Source organism: Durio zibethinus, chromosome 18 (assembly GCF_047325235.1).
Source record: "Durio zibethinus cultivar Kanyao isolate XHJ-2024 chromosome 18, ASM4732523v1, whole genome shotgun sequence".
NCBI lineage: Eukaryota > Viridiplantae > Streptophyta > Magnoliopsida > Malvales > Malvaceae > Durio > Durio zibethinus.
The window spans coordinates 9,509,390-9,534,709 of record NC_143179.1 but is presented as its reverse complement, the minus strand read 5'-3'; the positions used below and the strand labels follow the sequence as shown (position 1 = coordinate 9,534,709).

The 25,320-nt window shown below is 33.4% G+C and overlaps 4 protein-coding genes and 1 long non-coding RNA gene across 8 annotated transcripts; 3 read left to right on the top strand and 2 right to left on the bottom strand.

The window, feature by feature from the left end:
* The first annotated feature begins 721 nt into the window (after positions 1-721).
* Positions 722-3,851, top strand: LOC111300438 (putative L-ascorbate peroxidase 6). Its single transcript, XM_022896068.2, has 10 exons — positions 722-1,019; positions 1,099-1,213; positions 1,296-1,423; positions 1,582-1,652; positions 1,747-1,789; positions 1,885-1,981; positions 2,246-2,329; positions 2,651-2,772; positions 3,208-3,274; positions 3,530-3,851. The coding sequence occupies exons 1-10, from the start codon at positions 848-850 to the stop codon at positions 3,630-3,632; spliced, it is 1,002 nt and encodes a 333-aa protein (XP_022751803.1). The 5' UTR covers positions 722-847; the 3' UTR covers positions 3,633-3,851.
* Positions 3,852-10,561: 6,710 nt separating this feature from the next.
* LOC111299378 (protein WVD2-like 6) lies at positions 10,562-14,542 on the top strand. Of its 4 annotated transcripts, none has more exons than XM_089747390.1 (10): positions 10,562-10,812; positions 11,385-11,627; positions 11,712-11,954; positions 12,074-12,114; positions 12,324-12,392; positions 12,547-12,643; positions 12,732-12,803; positions 12,883-12,993; positions 13,637-14,151; positions 14,261-14,542. In XM_089747390.1, exons 2-9 carry the CDS (start codon positions 11,388-11,390, stop codon positions 14,138-14,140), a joined length of 1,377 nt encoding a protein of 458 aa, XP_089603516.1. In that variant the 5' UTR covers positions 10,562-10,812; positions 11,385-11,387; the 3' UTR covers positions 14,141-14,151; positions 14,261-14,542. The 4 variants fall into 4 exon arrangements, with proteins under 4 accessions (XP_089603516.1, XP_022750279.1, XP_022750281.1 ...); XM_022894544.2 differs by having other exon boundaries at positions 12,544-12,643; XM_022894546.2 differs by having other exon boundaries at positions 13,637-14,542.
* A 994-nt stretch (positions 14,543-15,536) lies between these two features.
* On the bottom strand, positions 15,537-17,150 carry LOC111299379 (uncharacterized). The gene is made up of 4 exons (XM_089747391.1): positions 17,018-17,150; positions 16,311-16,806; positions 16,047-16,219; positions 15,537-15,962 (listed from the first exon to the last, which is right to left on the bottom strand). Exons 2-4 carry the CDS (start codon positions 16,716-16,718, stop codon positions 15,785-15,787), a joined length of 759 nt encoding a protein of 252 aa, XP_089603517.1. The 5' UTR covers positions 16,719-16,806; positions 17,018-17,150; the 3' UTR covers positions 15,537-15,784.
* LOC149513693 (uncharacterized) lies at positions 16,397-17,323 on the top strand. Its single transcript, XR_016329793.1, has 2 exons — positions 16,397-16,528; positions 16,609-17,323. It is a non-coding gene; the product is annotated as an uncharacterized LOC149513693 (long non-coding RNA).
* Positions 17,324-18,134: 811 nt separating this feature from the next.
* LOC111299377 (EIN3-binding F-box protein 1-like) lies at positions 18,135-22,150 on the bottom strand. The gene is made up of 2 exons (XM_022894542.2): positions 21,873-22,150; positions 18,135-20,866 (listed from the first exon to the last, which is right to left on the bottom strand). Exons 1-2 carry the CDS (start codon positions 21,895-21,897, stop codon positions 18,930-18,932), a joined length of 1,962 nt encoding a protein of 653 aa, XP_022750277.1. The 5' UTR covers positions 21,898-22,150; the 3' UTR covers positions 18,135-18,929.
* Between the last annotated feature and the right edge of the window lie 3,170 nt (positions 22,151-25,320).

The following is a 25,320-nucleotide window of genomic DNA, read 5'->3' as shown; positions in this document are numbered from 1 at the left end:
GTTTGATTCAACCTTCAACACAAAGATATGATCGTTCCAGCTGACAATATAAACCCTCGGCCCTCGGCTCGTAATCACCTCTGTTGCTCTACTTATTTCATTCCGAATCTCATTAAAAGTCATGGCACCCTTTAAGCACTCAAAACTTTTCGGGGCTAAAAAACCCAGTAAAAGATTTGCCTTGCAAGACTGTTACAGGCCTGAGATCATCTTCCAAAACAGTCTCAAGATAAAAATGTTTATCAGGGAAGGAATTCTTATAACCTTAAACTTTGCAAGACACTGGAAAAAAAAAAACATGCAAGATAAAGAACCTGCCGTCCCTACTGATCCCTCTCCAAATCAAAGAAAACCAAATGTAAAAAAAAAAGGTGGAACAAAAGATTGATAAGAGAGGAATAAACCGCTGTGGAAGATCCACGAAATCATTAGCAAACCCGGCTGCCATGTGAGAAACACATGAAATGCTGTGTTTTTTGCCGTGTGCGTCGATCGAGATCAAATGATGCAAAAACCCCATTGGTGGCAAATTAGGCCAACGTATTGACTTTGGCCAACAGCCTAAGCAAAGAAAAAAAACAACATTTCACGTTTTTCATTATTATCAATGGACAGAGGGAGCTGAGTGATCCCGCGAATAAACATCGGATTGTCCCCGACATGAAACAAATAATTTCCTTGCCGGCATTAAATTGTTTAGGAACCTTTGACTAGTTGACCACTCTTTTGGCTTTCCTTTACTCTTGGTGAACTCAGCCGCAGCCAATCACCACACTTTACCTCGAAAGTTGAACCTTTTTCCGCTAAACTCTGTGAACCGCTCATTTGAAACTGTCCGCAGACGAAGATGAGTTCATCAGCAGGCTTGAGTTCCTCTTCCTTGTCTTCGTCCTCTACTTTCACTTCATCTAAATTTAAATCCCAATTTCCCTCTGTTTCACGACGTTACTCTCTCCTAACGGTCGAATCTCGCGCCAGGCCATTCACAGCTTGTTCTTCCACCACCCACAACACCTCAGGTATTAAAGGTAGAAAAAGTGGGATTAAACTTTTAATCTTTTACACTAATTTTGCTTTTTAAAATGTCTTAAATCACAGGAAAAATTCATCATTGCAGTTTGAGTAGGAGGAGAGGGCTGGCTTTTACAGCAACGTTGCCGTTTCTTCTTCCTCTGCATGAATTTATCGACGATGTTAGTGCTAAGGCAGTTGAGTAAGTTCTAAGTCCTTGTTTGGTTTTCCGAATTTGCTTTTAGATTTTCAATTGTAAACGATATTCTTTATTGATATTGAAGGTCGGGTCAGAGTGAGTATCTGCGTATAAAGGAAGAGATAAGGAAAGTAGTAACCAAGGGAAAGGCTGCCGGTGTTCTTCGTTTAGTATTTCATGATGCAGGAACCTTTGAAATGGATGAAAATTCAGGTACCAAAACTTGCCAAATTACTTGGTAATAGGAATTCAGAAGAATTTAAGTTTGGGTTTATGTTACTTGATCGATTTGAATTCTGATTTGTCTGCATGCTCGTTTACTAGAAGTTTTGAAACAATGAAGTTACTATTATTTTTAATTGTTAATACAGGTGGTATGAATGGTTCTATAATTTGCGAACTCGAAAGGCCTGAAAATGCCGGCCTCAACAAGTCTCTGAAGGCACTCTCTCTGTTTCTTTCTTTCTACATATGTACTTTTGGCTTTTGCTTTCCTCTTATGTTCTTAAGCTTTACGTGGATACATTGTTGTTTAGGTTCTAGAGAAAGCAAAGAAAGAAGTTGATGCAATACAATCAGGTTTTTCTTTCTGAAACATCTGATGAAAAGGTTTTGACGGAAATGGATGGTATGTAACCATGCTAAGATGTTGTGGATTTTTTTTCCTTTATTAGTATCATGGGCAGACATGATTGCTGTGGGTGGAGCTGAAGCAGTTTCTGTTTGTGGAGGTCCGAAAATCCATGTTGCATTAGGCAGACTAGATTCGGCGTAAGCAGCTAGCTTTGACCTTATACAATGGCATGGCTTAAATAATACAGAACTTAATATCTGATCAACTAGGTTTTCACTTTTCAAGGATGTTTTGACAAGATAAAACCTGGACACCTGCAATTATTACGGAATTACCTAATAATCTTTAGTTTTTAATTCTCTGCAGTATTGACATGGAGCACTGACTTATTTCTAGTTAGATCTGGTGGTATCTACTTGAGATTTTACTGCCCCATTACTGATGGAGAGTATTCGATGTAGGGAGCCAGATCCTGAAGGGAAGCTTCCCCAAGAATCTCTGGATGCTTCTGGCTTAAAGCAATGTTTTCAGCGAAAGGGCTTCTCGTGAGTTTTAGCTAGCAAACATCCTTTTCCATTTTCATGCTCCATTTTCAACACCATTGGATATCCATAAATCAATTTTCTATGATTTGTGCTGGATTTTAATCATCAGCAACATAGCTTATTTTTGCCACGATATCTTGACATTATAACACAAATGGATGGATCTTCCCCATGAAAATTGATTTTTTTTTCCCACAAGAACTTAAGGACATAGGCAAGAAGTTTTGATAGCTATTATCTATTTAAAATCAATGAAGTCATGGCTTAATTGTAAACATCATGTTTGACGAGATACATGGTATGTTGTTTTCTTTTTTGCAGAACACAGGAACTAGTTGCTCTATCTGGGGCTCACACTCTCGGGAGTAAAGGTTTTGGAAGTCCAGTTGCTTTTGATAACTCATACTTCAAAATTCTTCTGGAGAAGCCCTGGAAGTCTTCAGGTACATAACTCAACACCACTCATATTTATATGAATACTTTTATTTCTTTGTATTCTTTTCCTTGTTTTCTATCCGACAAACTTAAGATATTGGCTTTGGAAAAATGCTTGATGCTAGAGATATTCCAAATGATAGTTGCCAATAAATACAAATATATTCTATAAATGCTGATTATGAAGGCACTGTTAGCCCTTGTATACTTCCCTTGTTCACAAAAATAATACTGTTAAATGATACCTAAAGATGATAGTATTGGAACATGTAGCCCTTCATATGGATTTGAGCTGGGCCTTCATTTGCTTAAAGCATCAAGGGACTCTCTCTTCCCTCTAATACTTTTATCTTTTACTTTGAGTTAGTGAATTACTGATACATTTATATTTTGACTCATAAGTGATTCTGTTATTTCTGTACTGATTATATTTTTGCATGTAGCTGGAATGTCAAGCATGATTGGGCTTCCTTCTGATCATGCCATTGTAGAGGATGACGAATGCTTAAGGTTTGTCTTTGAAAATCCTCTTAAATTGCCAATTTAGTTGTTATACTCTCACTTGAAATTTTCTTTTAATAGAGTTACTAGTATTAAGCCTAACTTGGGTTTAGGGCTTTTTTTAAAGAACATTTAATGCAATTCTTGTCGGCAAGCCAATAAAGGGCACCAAGGACTGAGGGCGTTTGTTTGGAAAAGAACACTTGCATCCATTTAAAATATTTGTTATTGTACTCAACTAACGGTGCTTGTCTGACGCCACAGGTGGATCACAAAATATGCAGACAATCAGAATATGTTCTTTGAGGATTTTAAGAATGCTTATATTAAACTGGTGAATTCTGGTGCAAGGTGGAAAATCAAGTGATGATTTTGGAAGATCAACATTAGGATACAGTTGTGTTTACAGAATATGATTATGAGAAAGAAATGCCTTTTATGTTGTTAGATATGATTGACGAGTATCCGAAGGACAGTCATTGTATTTTAGGTTTTAAGAGCAGTTAGGGACTTCTGGATGTGGAGCCAACAGAATGTTTAAATTCAGAAAATAAAGCCTTGCCATTTCTTTCTGTTTGTTTTTGTATATTCGTTTGTTTCCAGTACTTCATATTTATATCAGGAGGTGATTAGGTATCATGATTTGAATGGAAGAGATATATGTTGACGGGTAATCTTTCTTTGATTTTGAGATTGCTTTGGGCTCCTCTAATGAGGTTCTCATCCTGAATTTTGTAGACCTTCAAGCGGCAAATGGCCTAAACTTCAAAATTGAGGACCCAGAAAACTTGAAACTTCTAAAATCTCTTAAAACTCACTGTTGGGGCATAGGATTGGTGAATTTCGCATACAACTAATGCACTGTAATGCAAATTTTGTACATCAGTGGTAATGATTTGTGGGGCAGAGAGTAAGACCAAATGCACAAAACTATAAAAGGGTTAGCATTTTTTTACCCAGAAGCTCAAGTTTATGTATGTGATCAGTGATGACTGATGACCAAACATAATTTCCAAAAAATGAGAAGAAAGATTTGATATAAACACAGTGAGAAGAAAGTGTATAGACATTGACAAAACTGTGCAAAAAGATCAACGTGAGGAATAAGCCTTCAAAATAGTCAAGAAAGCATTATTATTCTCTGTCTATCCGCTATGGCCCTTCCCATCCAATTTTCACATGGGACAGTTTACGAGGGACCAAGGGCCTAATGTTTGATGTCCCTCCAAAGACAGTGACTTTCTCCAAGCTTTTTTTCTAACAGTGATGATGCCTGACAAAGTTTGTGTTCATACTTCTCAGTTTATCCTATATTTCCACCATCCAAATCTAATGCCTAACTGTTTTATCTCTATCTTATTGCTTTCTCAGCTCCAATAAAAATAGTATGTATCGTTTATCTGCTTATTAATTGGTTGATAGTTCTATTCTTTACTCAAATGATTTTGATAGGGCTGATGTTATATCGATTTCACAGTTTGTCATCACTATTGTGTGCGCGTGCACTCTCTAGCGCAATTATTGAAAGATAATTAGAAATATTATTATTATTATTAAAAAATGTGATAGATAATATTCTTTATATTTTAATGTTGGAAGAGTAAAATAAACTTTTTTTTTCTTAAGTTAATTTAGTTGATAAGTAAAAATATTTTGATTATTTTAATCGAGTTGACATATTAAATAAATTTAAAATCTCATTGTTACCACTTCCAACAATTTATAAGATAAGTATTTAAAATATTAACTTGTTATATCTTGAATGGATAATTAATTATCAATTTAATTCAAGTTTATTAGATTAATCTTAATCTTTTATGTTGACTTTTTATTTTAAACTTATAGTTTTCCATCACACAAATATAAATAGTTCTATCTAAGTATCTATAATCTATATTGAATTCTTAAGTCTTAAGGTTTTTATTTCATTTTTTTTTAATTTTTAAATCGATCTTTAAGAATATAAACGTTATAAGTTATCTCATTAAAATCATCTCTAGTATTTGATTCTTTCTTACCTTTATTAAATTAAATAATAAAAAAAATAAAAATTATGTAGTTAAAAGACGAATTAAAAATCATGTTAGCTGAGTTCGATCCGCCATCCTCCCTCATTTGCAAAAAAGTAAAAATAAAATAAGAAGAATGAAAAGAGAAATTTGGGCCGGGCAGGCATTACAGCTTCAAGGGTGGCCGCCTCTGTTGCTTCTACAGTCCGCAAAAGATTTTCCTTTTCTGAATCCTCTCTTAAGAGGGACAATTCTAGAGAGGGCAAAATCACCCGAACTCGTCGGGTTTCGATTCGATCTAATTTTTTAAGGTTAGTCTTTTTTTAAAAAAAATTAGATATCGGATCGGATAGAGTAAAAAAAAAAATTTGGGTTCGGGTCGGAGTCGGGTTTTAAGCAAACCCGACCCTGTCCGACCCGATATATATAAAAAAATTATTTTTTTTAATTTTTATTTAATTATATATATTTTTATATTATTTAATTTTATATTTTTATTTAAAATAATATTTTATTAATTTCGAATCGGATCGAATCGGATTTGATTTTATACAATATCGGATCAAATCGGGTCGGATTCGAGTATTAAAAATAAAAAAAATTATCGGATCGGATACATATTCGTGTATTATATACTTAAAATCAAGTCAAATTCGAGACGAACAAAAATCTGTTCCGACCCGACCCGTTGCCATCCTTAGACAATTCTCAAGGAAACTCTTTTCCACTCCTATCTCCTTCGATCATTTTCCTACTTGCTTAAGATATAATTACTCCCAATAATAATTATTTATTTTGATACATATGCATCAGTTGCTGGCCGCACAAGCTTTTTATTTATTTATTTTTTTTTTTGGTTTCAAGCTTTTTATTTTTGTTATGATAATGAGGATGACTTTGGAGTAAAAATTCTCACATTTTTAGATTAATTGCTAATAAAAGTTATTTTTTTATGTAAAAGTGTTTATTCATAGATTCGATTAATTTTGAATCAATTTATTTAAAATTAAATTAATAAAATTATTTTATTTTATTTTTATTAATCAAATTAAATTTATTAATTTTAAAAATTAATCAATTTAATTTAATTTAATATGTTTGATTAATTTTTTTGATTAACCAAAAAATAAATATATTTAAATTAAATTATATTTTAAACTTTTAATTTTTATATTTAAACAAATTAAATAAAATTATCTAATAAAATATTCAAAAATTAAAATATTATGTTAAAAATTTTAATAATTTATAAAATAAAATAATATATTTCATATATTTTTTATTGAAAATTTTCTTAAATTATTTTTATTAACTAATCAAAATTAATTTAATGACCAACTAATTAAATCAATTAAATTGATTCAGATTAATTCAATTAAAATCAAATTATGAATATCCCTACTCTTAATACTTGGATTTATGTTTTTTGGATAGTGTATTTTTTTTCCCACCTGGTTTTGCAATATTGATTAAAAGAATTGTGATTATTGATGCAAGACTGTTTTAATTGGTAAATTTATTCGTTTTGATAATGATTGTTATTTGTCGATGTACAATTTGGGTGTAATGTACAAAAAAAAAATACTAAAAGAAAAGAAAATTTGAAATAACTTGAAAATTTTTTTCTTTAGGTTCATCAAGATGCAAAAATATGAAATATTTTCCAACTACTAGTGGATAATGGTTGCGTTAGCCAAGTAACTGGGTTAGATAAGCGTGAAAGAGAAACCCAAGACCAGACCTAACCTGGACATGGCACGAGTTAGGAGAAAAAATGACCAAGAAGGCACGAACTGGGACTCCAAAAGGGACCCAGTTTCCACGTGCAAATGCTAGGGGATGTACCCAATTAGGAAGGGCAGGGGAACATGCATTTATAAGCTCTCAGCCTCTCACTGCTCTTGCACCATTTGCCACCTCAATCCTCGATTCCTCATTTGGTCATTCACGTTCTGCCTCTCTCACGTGCTTCTCCCGATTTGCACCTACCATGTGGGTCATCCATCCCTTTGAACTTTGGGATTTTTTTAAATATTATTTTAATTTAATAGTAATATTTTTTATCAATACATAAAAATTATTACATTAACTATCAAATATATATGCTCAATATATAAAATTTTAGATTGTATTTTATTATTATTGACCTGTCATATGTTATCCAAATCAAATTATGTATGCTGACATTCAAATTCTTTCCACATGATATGATTGTGTTCTCATTTGAACAATTCAAATGACTCATTCATGAATTGAATTTTCGATATTTTCAACCGATTATATTTTAAAACAGTTTATATTTGGAGGTTGTAAATTTAAAAAAAAATTATATGCGTAATATTTTTTTATCAGATAAAAAATAAAATTAAAAAAAAAACTTTGAGATTTTCAACTTTAGCTGTAATTTTCTCAATATTTATTTTGCAAAAAAAAAAAATTAAGAACTAAAAGTACCATATGAACGATAACTACAAATACTCTTTCACCTTAAGTCTTATTTAAAGAACTACTAAACCAAAGTTGTTTCTTTACTTCAAAATCTTCTAAATAATACGAGTATGGATGGAAATTGAAAAATACTTATCTTTCTTTTTACCGGAATCTAATTGTATATAAGCAAATTACTCGTTTAGGATAATTGAATGAAAAAGCTTTCTATATTCATATTCAATAGAATTAAGAAGCTGATTATTCATCAAATACACGTGAAATCATCATCTTAAATGAGATTGATAAAATTAATAACGTCCAATGTTGACAAAAACCAAACATAAATTGTGGCTGTGCCCAACTTTGCTTAAAAGCGTTTCTGCCTTATCATTCAGCCATTTAGGTGAAGCAGTTTATTATAATTTATAAGCAGCGCAAATCCTGTGGTTTGACTATAATTGGTTTAAACTAATAATATTCCATTGTACCATAATTATTAAAGTGCACTTAAAGCTAAGATTTTTTTTTTTTCAAAACTAAGAAAAAAAAAAAAACACTTAAACAAACACTTGGCTATCATTTTCTTATATTAAAATAAATATTGCAGTTAAAATTTCAATTTCTGATATTTAAAATTTAAATTTATTATATGTAAATTTTAAAAATTATATATAAAAAATTATTTAATTATTCATAATTATAATTATTAATTTTGTTTTAGTATAGTCATATTAATTGGCATTCTTCAATTATATTAAAATACAATATATTTAAGGATAATTTTTTATATCAAATTTGATATCGAGTAATATTGATTGTTTTTATATCAAATTTGGTATCGAGTAATATTGATTGTTTTCATTAGTTTCAATTTGTTTCAGTGAATTTTGGTGGAATAACATATTTCGATTGGTACGTGAATGTAAAATATATTTTGTAATTTTTAACTTATCTTTTGTTATTTAATTATTTTTAATCTAATAAAAATAAAATTAATTGATAAAATAATCATTAAAATTTGAGTTTCTTTATTTTTTTTTATTTTAAATTGTTTTTATATACTTTATTTTTCAAACCAAAATTTATAATTTTATAAATTATTTTTTCAAACCAAAGTTTATAAGTATTTTAATTTTTTTCAAGAAAACAATTATACTCCTTTTATAAAGTTTAACAATAATAAAGTTTTGATTTTTTTTTAATTTTTTAATTTTTATCTTAATATATATATGAAAAAATATTTATTTAAATATCATATAATCAAATTAAATACATAAAAATATCGTAACATTTTTATGATATTATTTTTTATATTTGTAAACTTATTTATTTGATTTTAATATATTATATATTTATTTTGTGACTTATTAATAATATTATAATGTACAAGTTCATGTATGTTTATAAATATATTTGTATTAAATAAAAAATTTTGAAATAATATATCAAAACAATTGATATAAATATATATCATATATTTTTTTTTAAATTAAAATTCTATCTGATATGATATTAACAACTTTGATCACAATAATAGGAATGTAATTAGATTGAAATTCAAAATTCTTTAGTCGGTATTTCGCTAAGAAAAAAAAAAAAAACAGACAACTTTTTGTAACTTTTGAGTCTAGACTATTAAACGAAATATGGGTAAAGGGCAATAGGACATGATAGAGTTTTTGTTCTAATGTCCAATAAAAATAAATTGGAAACATAAGAAAATAATAATTAAATATAAAAATTATTTTTTTAAAGTATGACTACATCAAACAAAAAATTATAATATTTTATATAGATATAAAAAAATTGATTTGTTCATAAATCAAGCGACTCGTTAAACTTATATAAATCAAAATTTTAACAATATTTCTAGTTTTAATTCATGAATATTTTTAAGTAGAGTTCTCTTTTTTTGAATATGAAAATTTTTTTTTGTCATATTTGATATTTGAGAAAGCTTGAGATTGAATTCATGAATGAATTTTATTTACATATTTGATTTAATAATTAAAAATAAAAAATAACTTATTCTTTAATCTTTAATAACAAATTACAATTGTTTTACTATGAGTAAATTTTGGATTATTCATATATGTAAGTCTTATATGGATTTAATATGCATATTTATGTAAAATGTGGACTTAGTTTTAAATGATTTTTATAAGGGGGCTGAACTTATCAAAATCCAAAATAAAAAACCTGTATTTTATTCATTTAACAATTTAGATCGAATTGAAGTGCAAAATCTGCAATGGTTTACACTTTTTAAAGTATAAAAAAATTGTTATCAATAAGTGATTAGTTCAATTAGTTAAGTTTATTTTTTTCGACAAAAGATCATAGATTTGAGTTTTGTTGATGATTATTTGTTAGAGTCATCTCGAATACACAATCTATAATCATTCATTTTAAATTGTCAAATACGACACATTTTATTTTGATTTGAAAGATTAAATAATTTATTTACTTCGATTTTTTTTTACCAAAAAAAAAAGTCCCCAGTTTCAAATTTGTTATGCTTTTGCTCGAGCATTGGCATCGTCATGCCTTAATCAAAACCATTGACTCAAACCAGGCGCTTGCCTTTCCAACCATGGGCGTTTAATTTTTTTAGGATACAATTGTAAAATTCAACCTTAAATTAAAGCCTCAATTTCAAAATTTTCAAAAATTCGTTGACCCAATTTTAATTTTCTAAAAATCCAAGTACTCATTGTCCGAAATTCCAAGAAAGAAAAGAAAAAATACGTATCAAAACCGTATTTTGTTTCGTAATTTCTTTTAAAAGAGAGTGACCTGGAAATGGATTTGAAAGCCGCTGTTATAAAAGACTTTTCAACCTTCAAATACAACTTTCAAACAAGAAAACAAAAACCAAAAAGAAAGAAATTATAAAAAAATCAAAATTTCAAATTTCAAATTCCCATTATTTTATTTTGTTTTTATTTTTATTTTTGAGATCTTCCTGTTTAGAGCCCTAGATCCTCTAATCTTAACTGTTTGTCTTACTATCTTCTTTCTCAGATCCTTTTGATTTTCTTCGCTAATTTCTCTCGTTAACCTTCTCGGCGGCTTCATGGAATTTTGATTTATCGCACGCTTGCCGAGGTAAGAAAGAAAATATGTAAAACTTATTCTTTTCTTTTTTGTTTTTAAATTATTGTCTGTTTGTTTCCTGAGAAGGACCGAGGGATTTCATGTTTGTTTTATGGTAAAGAGTAGATCAATGTGAAGCGAAATGTGTTAGTTGCTTGGTGGCGTTGAAGATCTCTGTTCTCATTGGAGCTTTACTCTACTTAAAGCATTTGTTTTACTCGGTTTTTCACTGATTCGATTCCGCTTTTTTAAAATTTAAAAGCAACCGCTGTTGTTTTCAATTCGATTTTTGTTCACTATTTATCTGCAAATATAAGATCTAATTTAGTGTTTTTTTGGTAATTTTTCTCAAAATTTTTAGCTACAAAGAATAATACGAATGCGTTGAATATTTTTGAAAAATCGACAGTTACTCTTACTTATCATTTTGACGTTGAAATTGACCAATGAAAATTAGTAAGTATTATATAATTTGTAATTGCTGTTAGGGTTTGAGAATTTTGAATTAGTGAAAGTGTTAATTCCTTTTCCATTGTTTGTTTGTAATTTGGCTTACGCTTTTGTTTGTTTTATTCTTATTAAAGTGTATGATGGCTTCGGATAATTTCTTGTCGGTGGATGGGCTTGAGGTGGCCCATCAAAATGGTGTTTATCCACAACTTCGAGTGTCTAGGGACGAGAGTGGTATTTTGGATAATGTGAATGGGAATGTTGAAGAAACCATTGAGACTTATTTGCAGAATGGAAGGGATGACAATGGAACAACTGGGGAAGCTAGAGAAGGATTGAATGACTGTGTGGAAAGCAATGGATTGACTGATTCTAAGGTAGTAGGTCTTGCATTCTGTTTGAGTGCTTTTGTTAATTACCCTTAGTTTGATTTCATTTTCATGAGTGTGTCTGTCTTACAGGAAGGGGAAGTAAAAGGTAGTGTGAAACAATCTAAACCTCAGAATGTTCGAGGCAAGACCAAGAATGAGAAGCCTTTTGGTCCCAAAAATGTTTCTTCAGCTTTAGCGAAGAAAAGTAAGGATGAAAAAAGTGCAGGGGTGACATTGACAGCTTCGAAAGGTGGTTCTGTTGCTACAAGTTCAAGTCCGAAACATCCTCTTAAAAGTAGAACATTTAATGAAAGACAAGCCAATTCATCCAAGGTTGGAGTTGATAGTACTCCTGATTTCATTTTCTGTGCATTTTTCCGTTGGTCTTTTTCTTTTTTGTTATCACTGTTCCTGCCTTTCTGATTATTGCTGTTCCTCTCGGCTTCTGACAGCATTCTGAAAAACCTGATGCAGCCTTCTCTGAAGGCACTATGTACGTACTACTTCTGCTTATGTTGGAGTTTCTTTTATCTTTCTTTTTTTCATGCAGCCTTTTGCCCTTTTTAATGATTTTGTTAACCGAGAGGGAAGGCTCTTAGTGGCCATCGTTATCTGTTTAATTTCCTCTGAAAGACTTTATGTGCTAGATTATGACAGATTATTCCTCCTGCCATTTCTGAACTGTTCTATTGTGTATTACAGGGAAAAACCCAAGCTGCAGCCTCTGAAGAAAGGACCTCTTAATAATGATGAAGGAGACACAGAGTCCACGTATCCTTTTCAGTTTGAAACTTTTTGTTATTACTTTCTGTTTGGGGCTATGGTTTGAAATGGCTTTCTATTTTAGTTTCCTTTGTACTCTTGTCTGCAGGTTTCTAATTTTTACCTGACATGTTTTTGTTTGTCCTTAATTGCTTTATGGAAGCCCTACGGCAGCTGATGCCAAAGCTCGTAAGCTTGGTACCCTTCCAAAATATAGTTTCAGTTTCAAGTGTGATGAACGGGCTGAGAAAAGGAAAGAGGTTGGTGCTTTCTATTATATTGTTGAGATTTTACTATTCTTACAGCACTTTTATTTAACTTCTAAGTCTTCACCATTGTGTTGTGCAGTTCTACACTAAACTTGAGGAAAAGATTCAGGCAATGGAAGTAGAAAGGAGCAACTTGCAAGCCAAGTCGAAGGTGTTATTTTGTGAATGTGATGGTTTACTGTCCAGAATTGTTTCTTTCTTATCATAATGATATTTCAATTTTCTGCCAGGAAACTCAAGAAGCTGAGATTAAGATGTTTAGGAAGAGTTTGAACTTTAAAGCAACTCCAATGCCAAGCTTCTATCGGGAACCTCCACCTCCTAAGGTGGAATTAAAAAAGGTTAGTTGAATTTCTGATGTTTAAAATACTAGATGATCCTTTGAATATAGAAATTTGCATAGGCATAATCGTCACTGGTTTTCTCTTATTTCTTTCGGAGGGTGGGGGAGGGGACTGAAATGCCAAACATGTAGTTGCCAAGGTTGCTTTTCAAGGTTTTATCATTAGGTTTGCCATCTTTTTCATATGCATTTGTTAATCAGGCATTTGCAAATGTATCTGCTCATCCTACAAGAGCCACTTTCTTTTCTGCAAAATGCTTTTAGACTGTTGAGTTATAACAACTTGAAGCTGATACATTTAACTTATAACAACTTGAACTGGTTAAAAATTAAATTGATGTTGTGATAATTAGTGAAAGACTTTCTGAATGAACCTGAGAGCAAAAAATTGATATATTGCAGATGTGAGGTTGAACTTTGAAGGGATAAATTTTCTATAGTCTGTCATACTCGATGTACCTTGTTTTATGTTGTAAGATATGAAATTAGGTGCCTTTCCCTATAATTTTCTATATTCTGACATACTCGATGTATTATGTTATAAGGCTTTAGTGCTTTTTATCTTTTTCTCTATCTGCTATATGGCAGCGATGAATTTCTCAAGTTTGCAACTTTGATCTTTTTCTGTTACCTGGATGCAGATACCACCAACAAGAGCTAAATCTCCAAAGCTTGGTCGAAGAAAAAGCTCAACTCCTTCAGACTTTGATTGTAACAGCAATAGTGGCCATGAATCAGGCCGGCTAAGTCTAGATGAGAAAGCATCTCAGAGCTTCTCTGCCAAAGTAATTTCTCCTGTCCATGCAAAGAAGCCACAGCGGAAATCACTTCCCAAACTGCCTTCTCAGAAGGCCAGTTTGTCCAGTGCAACAAATGAGGAAAAGACATCTAAGGCATCCAATCAGGGAAAGGTATCCTCATCTACAGCAACTACTGAGGGAAAGATAGCCTCATCTAAAGCAACAAACGAGGAGAATACCACCTTGTCTGTTTTGACAAATGAAGAATTATCTCCAGTCCAACAGCAGGAGGCAGCTTCTACAGCTGATTCAGGTGGAAGTCAGCTCGACATGGATCGAGGACCATTGATTGGAGAGCAAGGACAGCTGGACTTTGTACAAGAGTCCATTGCACTGGAGCATTAAGCATGACAATGGTATTAAGTGGATGTTCATATACAAAGCTCTTGACCTCATTTTGCCTAAATAAGGACGTCTAAGACTGAATTATTTGATGATCAAGGCATGATAAATTCTACATTACAGGGTTATGATATTGTCTTCTCCAATATCCAGTAGCTTTGGTTGCTTCGTGTGTTGCTTGCAATGGTTGCTGGGCTTGTTAGAATTCTGCATTCCTGTTTGCAGCACTGTATGTCAATCTTTTACCAAGTTGTCCTAATTTATGTTGTTTAAGGGGGGCTTTTTGAATATATTTTGAAAAATTTTGGAGTCGTCTGCTGATGCTGTTAGATAATCCATAATCGAAAAGGGTCTGTCCAAACCTGCTGAACAAGTTGGTATTGTGAATTAATTCTATTTCTACAATGTGTAAATGCTTTCCGTTTATTCTATGAAATTAGTGCCTAGATTATTTTGCAGAAATTATAACAGCACCGTGATCATCAGTCAACATGCCCCAAGCGACATTCGGGTAATACTCTGAGGGACAGTGTTATGTACCATGATTGAAATTTTGAAATGGTGATAGACCTACTCTCTGTTTTCTTTTAATAAATTTTGGAGCAACGATAAGGCTTTGCTGAAGGCTGCTATAACAGGTTAAACAAAGAAGCTTGGACCTTTCAGTTATAATGAGTGAGAAGAGGGTAGAAGTGGCAGTAAGTCTGTGGATTCGGATCAAGTCATTTTGGGTTATTTTAGAGAATCGAGATACCCGAGCCAGTTGAGTTTGTATTTGTTAAGGTGGGGTGAAAATGTCTTAGGAAAATGCTGATAAAATCTCGGAAGGTTACAAGATTTCGAGATTCATACTTTATCTTCGAAAAAGTTGGAAATTTGATCATCATAGCTCAGAATATGGGAAATACTGATAAGGGCATGGAAGAGGAATTTAGCCGTACGTATCAAGGAAGAAAAGGGCATGTACGATGGATGAAAGCAATTGTGGACAATGTAGGGGCAAATGCGACAGCGAGGAATAACCAATTATCAGGAAAGCAAAAAGTTCGAGAATATCTTCAAGACGGACGAAAGGGGCATCGACCATGGAACCCAGGGCAGAGATTCTGCCTTTAAGAAGGTTTGGCTTATAGAACTGGATTTGGAGTCACTTTTACAATTCAAACATTTCTAGAGAACTAGGTATCCTGATTCAAACCAACCATATGATCATTCTAAACTTGTCGATTTTTATTTTTTTTATTATCAGGATATGAATTATAATTATTGAAACTAATTAAGTGCAACACTTTATCAACTAATCATCATGATTGTTGACACTATGTCGATTCTCGTTATAACTACTAATGGGTACACTTTAATGCAATGGAATACACTAAGCATTGCGAGAGAATATATATGAAAACAAATTATTTCTTACACAGGTCTATCAACCGGGCGTTAGGGTGTTGGGATATTGTTTCATACCCTAGTTATATACATAATAAAGAATTTAGTGATGTACATAGTAAAATTAAAATTCAGTTCAGAGAAAATTTTGTTTCAGAGAAATATATATATATATATATATATGTATACAAAATGGACTTGGTTTTTAATAATGGGAGAAAAAGAGGCATGAAAAAGGACTCAATTTGAAGCAAAAGGTTAATAAGAAGCAGCTGCCAAGTGGGGACGTCCCAGGGAAAATGGGGCATGTTGCTGGGGTGTGTATATTTTAGCACCATTGATTTGATGTTCATTCTTCTGCTCATCTTTCCCCCCTTCTTCTTCCTCTTCACTTTCAGCAGTCCAAAGATATCGAGCATAAGATGCAAGGACATGGCTGCATTAACAATTTCCAAGGTCCATGAAAGAGAAGAAAATTGGGTGGTTATTGAGCAAATCGAAGGGATGGAAAAAGTTATACCAATCATCAGGAGAAGCCTCAACAGCTCGATCAAAATAAGATTGAGCACGAGCTCCGTCACCGTGGTTAATCCATATCAAATCTCCATACATTGATAAAATTTCCCCATCATCTGGTTTCAGCACAACCGCTCTTTGGCAATACTCCTCAGCTTTCAGAAGATCGCCTCGTACCTAATGAATCAAACGAAATAAACTTGCAAAAAACAAAGGAAACAATCCAATCAACAAAAAAGACTTTAGACTCGTCTTTTTTTGGTCTCACCTCTTTCAAGAATTTAGCGTAGTTTGTGAGCAAAAGAGTCTCTCCTGGGTGAGTTTTGATCATATTCTCATAATATTCATCCATTCTTTGTTTCCCTCGATCCCAATCTCCAAACCCTTCTGCTCCATCCCCGTCAGCAGCGCCACCAACAAGAGAGGGAGTGTTGAAGCTGAAATCTTCTTCTTTAACAGAATTTGGAGACCACATGGGACTGACAGGTAACTTTTGCCCTTTTGGAATAGCAATTTGCTTCATGTTGCCATCTGACCATGTTCTTTGGATTTTGTTGATCGGTGAGGGTGTCAAGGAAATCGGTTTTGATGGGATCCTACGACAGGAGCTAGCCGCAGCTGAGCTCTGAGGAATGCATGTTTTCAGGATAGGGGTTGATGAGCTTCGGAGAAGCATTTTTGCAGATTTCTTCTCCTGTTTGATGAAAGTTCAAGCGATTTATTTCTCCGGAAACCCTTTTCCAGTGAGGGTTCAGAGCCTTCAACTAAAGGAATACATGAAAAGAAAAAAAAAATCAAGATGTTTTTCAGGGTGACGAGACAGACAAGATATGAAATACGTAAAGGAGCTTGGTCTCATCTTTCTCATATAGACACTTTCCCGGTAAATCGAATGGTAGACAATGTAAACAGGGAAAACTATTAAAAAAAAAAAAAGTGGTGAAAACGAAAAAATAGGCGGAGAAGAATCTAAACCGTTGGATTTTGGCACGTGATTTGTATGCCACGTGTCCCCCATGTCCATTTTTGTCATGTGGAGTCTTGCCACCTCGATGACTCCTGATCTTTTCTCGCAATAATGTGGGGGTTCTATGCTCAAGTGCTTAGACGGTCCGAATTTGTACTCACGTGTGCTCTCTGTTTTTGCTGTAAAACCTGTCCAAAAGACAAAAGATTACCTGTAAATGGGTCATATAATCAATGTAATAGATACCCTTTTGTTGTAATTCCCCTTTGGTTTACATTTTCAACCGTCGGCTGAAGAGCAGTAAATTTACTTTCTTCCTCTGCTATCACAAAATTGCTTATAAAACAACAGAATTTTAACATCAAACAAATCACAATCGATTCAAATGAACAAACAGCTAGCAGCAATCCCTCATCCTTGGGGATCCATCTTTATTGCTTTTGTGCTTCACATTGGAGTGGAAATTCCCCGGTTTTACCACTCACCACTCATTGTAGTAAGTCTTTTTTTTCCGATGAAAATCAAGTTTAAGTGTCTAACTATGAGCCAAACCTTGGGAGCCAAACAGCTGCTTGCAGATCAGCAGATGTCCCATATGAAAACACCGAGGCTCTTATTCTCCTGCGACACGATTTGACAAATCAGATGATCAATGAGCAATTATTTTAGGTTTAATTTTTCTTTTGATGACATCTTTGGAGATAATGCTATCATATAATAATGAATTTTTACTTGATTATTTAAAGACTGTAAATGGAATCCGAAGTAAAGCTTCATATAATTGGGATGGAGAAAGATTGTTTGACAAAGAAAGGTAACGATTCCACCTTATTGGATGCTATTTCCAACAGCAACAACTCCAGATATATTTTTTTAACTTGAATGCTGCCTTGTGACCCAAAATAATCTTAACAGATTTTGAGTGTTTTCTCACTCTTGATTTTTTTTTTTTAAAATTTTTTACATGCTGTTGGGAGCATGATATTTTACCCTATGATTCCTTGGAATAAAAATAACTGCTTGGTATCTATTTCAAGAAACAAGTTGTTGCGTCATGCAATCAAAAGTTGAGCAATCAATTAATCATAATTTCAAATAGCCAATAGTAATTCACATAGTTCTACATACATAAAGTTGAGCAACTTTTTATTGATAATGGAACAGAAACATACATGACCTCCAAGGGCAGGTGTAAAATTCATTACATGGTTGAGAGGTTACAGACTACAGTTCAGAGGAAAAGAAACCTGCAAAACTAGGGCTTGGTTAAAAAAAAACAACTCCAGGAGTTGTCATGGCAGACTATATAAATTGCTGCCATGGCCAAAGCCCGTGAAAGCTAGGCACCAACCTCCAAACTGCCAAAAGCAACCACAACTACAATGACTCGAGACTTTCAATCCACCCTTGAGAAAAACAGAAGACCCAACCATCACGGGTAGAACATTGAGTTCAAAATCGTGAAAGACTAGGCAAAACCAACATTGGACAAACTCTAAATAGGGTACTACTGGAAGGACAATACTAAGAAAAGCTTACCCCAAGCAGAAATGAACAAGGCTAAGCAAAAACACCATGCACCAGCACCCAGCAAACACAAAAAACCATAACAATTTGGATAGATACCCTAAAATCCAGAACCCAGCATCTGTAGTCTCAAGTTAATTCAGCCACGAAGAAACCAACACACATTATTGGGATTCAAAATTTAGTAAACAGATCTCTGATGAAAGGAAACCTGCAAAAAATGGTGAATGGCCATATTCCCTGGAAAAGAGGACTGAGTTCTGGAAGATAAGACCCATAGCTGATGGACCCAAAAACTACACAAACTACTGCTACTCAGAGACTATTCTGAGGCTTCTTGATTTGTCAAACCCTATGTAATGGTATTATGTGGAGGGACCTATACCCGTTAGTTCAGAAAAGGATATCACACCTCCATAACTGCTCCACAAGCAGGTCAAGTGCACCGCTGCTGATCTCCTTGCAATGCTGTAGGTTTAACCCCAAGAGGGTCTGACCCAATTCTCCAAGAGAAGGTAGGCTTTTGTCTGAGACCATAGAGCAACCAGACACAGAAAGGATCTGTAAATTAATCAGATTAGAACGAGCAAGAGTAGCAATTCCGGAATCAGTTACAGCACACTTTGAGACATCAAGGTCACTGAGCAACTGGCAGTGCTCTGCAATTGCAACCAAACTAGCATCACTGATCCTACAACCATCAAGATTCAACATTTCTAGAGTCCACCCGTGCAGATCAGCCATCATACAAACAACTTTGTCACTCAAATTCACACAACCACTGAGATTAACCTTCACCAAACCAGCTTCACAACTCTCAAGTAATGGGAGAAACCCAGCATCTGTTATTCCATGAAGCCCACTCAACTCCACATGCTGCAATTGAGGGCACAACTTCCCCAACGCAGCCAAGCTAGCATCACCAAAGCCAGGGCAATTACGGACAGACAGTGATCGGAGGGACTCACAAGGGGATACAGAAGGCAATCCCGAGTTTAGGTCCTTAATACCCAAGCAGTTCACAAGAGAAATAGCCTTCAACTTTGCACCACAGTTAAGAAGGGAATAAAAAAACCCAAATTGGGTGATCCTGTGGCACTCTTCCAGTTGCAGGCTCTCTAGTGGACCGGCTGCTTTGACAAAAGACACCAAACCATTATCAGACAAGAAAGCGCATTTGCGGAGGCAGAACTGCTTCAAATTTGGGCAACCCTTTCCAACAGCTTCAAGTCCCAAATCTGTTACTCCACGGCAGGATGCAACTGTTAAAGACTTCAATTTCTGTAGCCCATGACCATTACCCATTACCCAGAAGCCCCTCTCACTCACATTTGGAAGGTTAGTGAGAGAAAGGTCAGTCACTGCCTTGCCATAGTGTCCTACAACAGCAAGAGAGACATCAGTAATGTTCAAGGACTGGAACTTTACTTTTGTCAGGGAATATGAGGCTGAAGACACCAGGCTTGCAATTCCTTGATCTCCAACAAGGGGGCACTCTTTGATTGAAACAGACTTTAGATTAGAACAGCAGCGTGCTACAGCTTGGAGACCTTCATTTCCAATGTTTGCACAACTCTCTATGGTCAGATCAGTCAAATTAGGGCAGCTTTTTGCCACAGAAAGTAACGACTTATCAGTAATTGCAGGACAGTTGCAAAGATCAAGCTTCTCTAGTTGGTGACACCCATCTGCAATCTCACACAGACCCTCATCTCCAATAGAAGACAAACTCCACAAGGAAAGAATCCTTAGAGAAGGGCATCCACGGGAAATGGCCCTGAGGCCAACGGTAGTCACTCCACGACTGGAATTGCATCCTCGAATGAAAAGCTTGCCCAATCCTCCACGACTAGCAGTTCCAACAGCAATAGCAGCAAGTCTAATGTCTGTTGCTTTCTTCCCTTCCAAGCTCCTAGAGAGGTATCCATCATCCTCAACATCCCGAACTTCAACACCAGAAACAACTCCAGCCTTCTTATCAGCACTCTCATCCTTGAGAGTCAAAGCTTGGGTGGTCTTGTTGCCACTAATTTCATCTTTGCGGATGTTGCTTACTAATGTAAGCCAGCGCTTGGAAACACAAGCACAGGAACTCCTCTCTTGGCCCCCAGGCAACCGTCTGAGGATTTCAAATAAGCATTCATCAGGGAGAACATCGATTGATGGCTTCTTTAGCTCAAACCTCTCTCCAGAGAAAACAATTGGGGCATTGATGCGGGACCTCTTGCAAGAAGGAAAATACACATCCACATGACGTCTAGGGGACAAAAAGAGACTTGACTCCTTGGGGTTTGGGTAAATTGACCCTCCAGGGCAAAAATCATCACTTCCTGAGAACCAAGAAAAAAAACCTTGATGAGAACAGAGAAGTCTACCAAAATTATATAAGAAAATCCAATTCAAGAATTTTGAAAGATATTTCTGATTAAATAGCAGTAGTTCAGGTTATTGTTTACCACACAGCTCTCTAAAGCCACATCTCTCCTAATTCATGTCCAACATAAAGACAATAACAAGGAACCTATGAATATTTTCATGGAGACCAAACTTTAGATTTCAAAGGTTCATACCAAAGCCCCATAAGGCAAATCCACAAGATCCATCAACCAGAAGGGATTTTGAATATATAGCTCATAAATCCATCCCAGATATAGTCCCACAGAACCATATATTTCACAACAAACAATAAACAACCCAAAAGAAAGTCATCTAAACCTTAAAATCCCAATTGATCCGTTCAGCGTAAACCTGATCTACAACCAAAACACCTGTATAGTTTTCAACTTGAAAGAAGCATAAAACCAAAAAGATATTCAGCCAAGAAACATCCAAAACACCTCTATAACATCAAACTCCCCCCTATAATAGACAGTAAAGGAGAACCCATAAGCCCAAAACTAATAAGAGACACAAATAAACAATCAGATTAGTTCTAAGGGCACCTAATCTACAACTATAATTGCTTCACAGCCTCCAAATCTTCAAAGTAACAAAACGCAACAAATAGAACACCTAAAGGCAACTAAATTCTTCCCATAGATCAACCTGAATGAACTAATTCACAACCATGACCAAAATTCCACCTTTATTAAATCAATGAAATAACATTAAAAAAAATCTTTATAAAAAAATTATTAAAATCCTCCATGATATTTATCCTAAGTTACCAAAGATAATCTCAAAACTCTAAGTCGTTCATGTAAAAAAGAGTATAACTTTATCATATCCGATCTATAAACCAAGCTCAATAAAAACGAAAATCAAAGATACCCAGATAGCAAAGCAGTAGAAAAACTAAAAAACGATGCTAAAAGTTAGCAAAGATGAAGAATTTACCACTAATAGCAAAGAGCTTTGACATGAGTACAGCTTAAAAACCCCCGGGAGGTGAAATCTGCACTGTTCCCCGCCCAAAAACCCTCCAAAGAGAGCAAAAAAGAGAGACCCAACGAGGTAGAAGGTCGAAACGTCACCGTATGTAGCTTTAAGACACGAATGCATGAGATAGTTGAAGCCAGAAGGTCATGGAAACCCTATCAGATAGGGAAAAAAAGAGAAGAAGAGAAAGGGGGAAAAAAAAAACCCTTTGGTGAAAGAAAAATGAAAAGATGGGTGGTTAAGGAAGAAGGGTTGGCTTTATTTCGAGAGGTAGAGGAGAGAGGTTGGGGTATGTGACAATATACAGGAGAGAAACCCACATACAATGTATTTGAGCAAAGATGTGGGGTTTCCTTGTCTATATTCTCTCTCCTCTCCCCTCTATTCCAATACCGCTTACGGCTTTCCGCTTACCGCTTACCGCTTACCGCTTTCCGCTTTCCGCTTTCCGCTTTCCGCTTTCCGCTTTCCCTTTTTCCTACAGGTAAAGATTAGTGTTTTTGGACATAACAATTTTGAGTTTATCCAAAATATTAGTTGGATATAAAATTTTGTGTCTTAATTATTTGGTGTCCAAAACCTACCATTTATGTTATACTTAAATCTATTTAAATATATTAAAATTCATATTAAAATAATATATAAAAATAAAAAATTTAAAAATCAATGAATTAAATCTAATCAAACTGATAAAATTTGATTTAATTCAAATCAAATTACATATAAATTTGATTCAAACTTGAATCGAATATTAAAAATTTATAACTTTATGCATTACTTAAAAAAATTAAATTAAATCTAATTCGATATAAATTGGTATTATCCATAGCAATAATAAAAATGAAAAGAGTGCATTGAATTGGAATGCACGTTATAATTAGATCAATTTGGTTAGGTTTTGGGCTACAAAAATTAGGGGAGAGGGGAGGGGGGAGAGGAAGCTTCTTAATTTGGTTTAATTTGATCCTACTAAGTTTTGTTTAGAATAAATTGGTGGGGATATATATATATATATATATGTATGTGTGTGTGTGTGACTTGTGTTCATGCACAATTAATGCTCCATTGAAGGGCCAAAGTTAGGTCCAGCCAGCGAGCCAGCAGACAGTCATTTCCCACTTCTTTTAGCTTGCGTATTCACAAAGATCCAAGAATAGATAACTCACAATCAATGGAAATTACCAATTAATTATTAAAAAAAAATTCTGCTAAAATGTTTTTCCTGGAAACCAATATTAAATGAAATTGGTTAACATGGGTTTCCTCAATCCCCATTCTCCTATTCAAATTTGAAAATTGCAAAGTTAGATAAATTATTAACATAATCATCCTCCCTAGTAAGTTAAATATGCAATCTTCCTAATTTTCTTTAGGGTCAGTCCAACTCATAAAATCAAGAAATGCATGTGCATGTGATCCAAGCTGCTTTTGCCAATCTCCGTATATTTATATTATATAAAATATTAATTTTTATATATTTATATTTTATTTTCATATCAAATTTATATTATATTATTACATCATGCTTACTCTCCATCTAACATTTGCCGTATTTAAAGAAATAGACTAGAAACTTTCCGCTTGGAATTTTATTTTATAGAAATAAATCTTTGACGGATCCATTTATGTATTAAGAAAAGAAAATTAAAAAAAAAAAAAAAAGGTTGTTCTTAATGTGTTGTCACTACCTTTGTGTGGACCAAGAAAAATACGCAAAAGATTTGGCAAAGACCCGCACTAATTCCTTAATATTTTATTCATGCTCGAAAATTTTCGAGGAAATTATTAAAACGAAAAAGTGAGGTCCATGAGGAGGACGTTCAAGCATATTGTTATCTCAAAAAGGGCAGGTTTATGTTGAATCTTAATGAAGACAAAGAGACGAGCTCCACCTGTTGTTCCACAGAAAAGTTCCTTTTAAGACATATATGTCAACTTGCAATAAAAATGTGGGCAATGGAAAGAGACTCTTGCAGGACATACATAAAATTGTGACATCTTAAATGCCCACCACACCATTTGAAACATGATTTTACCTCATCTCAACCCCCAACCGGCCAACCCTACCTATCAAAATCCCAATCTCACTTAAGAAATTGGAACATTTTGATCGTTTTGATGATCAAACTCGTAATTTTTTAGCATTTGAGACTGTTGGAGATTAAAGTTTTATTATTGTAAATAAATTTTAATATTTTATTAACAAATTATATGATTATTAGCAAACTCATTTTTTTATCAAATTTGAGAGATTAATAATTTATCCTATCCTCTAATTAAGATTTATTTATGAGTCTTCCTATACCTTTTAAGATTTGAATATAAAATTAATTTCTTATAAAATGTTTCTTCAAAAGGGAATTAAGAGATTATGAAAGATGAAAGAATAAAATTTGGACCTTGTTGAATGCATGCATCATAGAGATTGCTTGACAGTCAAAATGTGTCGTAGTTTCTTATATTCTTCGATTTTTAAAATTTTAATTTTTTTAATATTATTTAAAAGAATTTAATTATTATAATATTATTTTTAAAAATTTTAGTTTAATAGTTAATAATGCATTAAAATTAAATTTCTTAAAAAATACTACTATAAGTATTAAATTTTTTAAAAATAATATTATAAAAACTAAAATTTTTTAAATAATATTTTAAAAATTAAATTCGAAAAATACATAGACCAGTAGCACATTTTAACCATCGCTCAACATACACATATCCATGCTCCAGAAACAAGACCCACGCCTGCCGGAAGAACTTGGGAAAATGTAAAGGTTCATTGCCACAGATAAAAGCAGGTGGGGCGGCGGTCAATAACAGTCATAAAAATTGTTCTCATTGAATGCAGTCACATGCAGCCTCGCAGGCCATTCATGAATTAACGATGCAGCAAGCAAAATCTCTTTTGCTTAATAACCCTATTATCAACTTGGCATTTTCATGACTAGATATGATATTAGGCTGCTCAAATGTATCCTCCAACTAGCAAATTTCATGAAAGGAAAACGGAAAAAGGATTTTACGAAACAATTATTTCTCATCGAAACTACATATAAATATATTTATACGACACGATTTAAATAAAAATTATATATATATTAATACGAAACAACCATATAGAATCTTTTTTATAGAGATTTGTTATTAGCTAAAGATTTGTATTAATATATAAGGGACGCACATATATATGTACGGATTCATTTCTTCATCGAAAATACATATAAATATATTTACATGATATAATTTAAATAAAAAATATATATTTATACGAAACAATCATATAAAATCTTTTTTATCGAGATTTATTATTATCTAAAGATTTGTATTAATATAAAAAGGACACACACATATATATGTATGTACTGATTTAATTTCTTCATGGTTACATCTAAAAGTGAGAATCATG

What these genes read in the sequence shown, in the direction of transcription:
- LOC111300438 (XM_022896068.2), top strand. Translation starts at nt 848, where the DNA reads ATGAGTTCATCAGCAGGCTTGAGTTCCTCTTCCTTGTCTTCGTCCTCT. An exon ending in CACCACCCACAACACCTCAG is followed by an intron (nt 1,020 to 1,098) that starts GTATTAAAGGTA and finishes CTTAAATCACAG; the next exon opens with GAAAAATTCATCATTGCAGT. An exon ending in TTAGGCAGACTAGATTCGGC is followed by an intron (nt 1,982 to 2,245) that starts GTAAGCAGCTAG and finishes TATTCGATGTAG; the next exon opens with GGAGCCAGATCCTGAAGGGA.
- LOC111299378 (XM_022894544.2), top strand. Translation starts at nt 11,388, where the DNA reads ATGATGGCTTCGGATAATTTCTTGTCGGTGGATGGGCTTGAGGTGGCC. An exon ending in GCCTTCTCTGAAGGCACTAT is followed by an intron (nt 12,115 to 12,323) that starts GTACGTACTACT and finishes TGTGTATTACAG; the next exon opens with GGAAAAACCCAAGCTGCAGC. An exon ending in GGGCTGAGAAAAGGAAAGAG is followed by an intron (nt 12,644 to 12,731) that starts GTTGGTGCTTTC and finishes TGTGTTGTGCAG; the next exon opens with TTCTACACTAAACTTGAGGA.
- LOC111299379 (XM_089747391.1), bottom strand. Translation starts at nt 16,718, where the DNA reads ATGCTTCTCCGAAGCTCATCAACCCCTATCCTGAAAACATGCATTCCT. An exon ending in ACGCTAAATTCTTGAAAGAG is followed by an intron (nt 16,220 to 16,310) that starts GTGAGACCAAAA and finishes TTGATTCATTAG; the next exon opens with GTACGAGGCGATCTTCTGAA. An exon ending in GAGGCTTCTCCTGATGATTG is followed by an intron (nt 15,963 to 16,046) that starts GTATAACTTTTT and finishes TTGTTAATGCAG; the next exon opens with CCATGTCCTTGCATCTTATG.
- LOC111299377 (XM_022894542.2), bottom strand. Translation starts at nt 21,897, where the DNA reads ATGTCAAAGCTCTTTGCTATTAGTG. An exon ending in AAAGCTCTTTGCTATTAGTG is followed by an intron (nt 20,867 to 21,872) that starts GTAAATTCTTCA and finishes CTTGGTTCTCAG; the next exon opens with GAAGTGATGATTTTTGCCCT.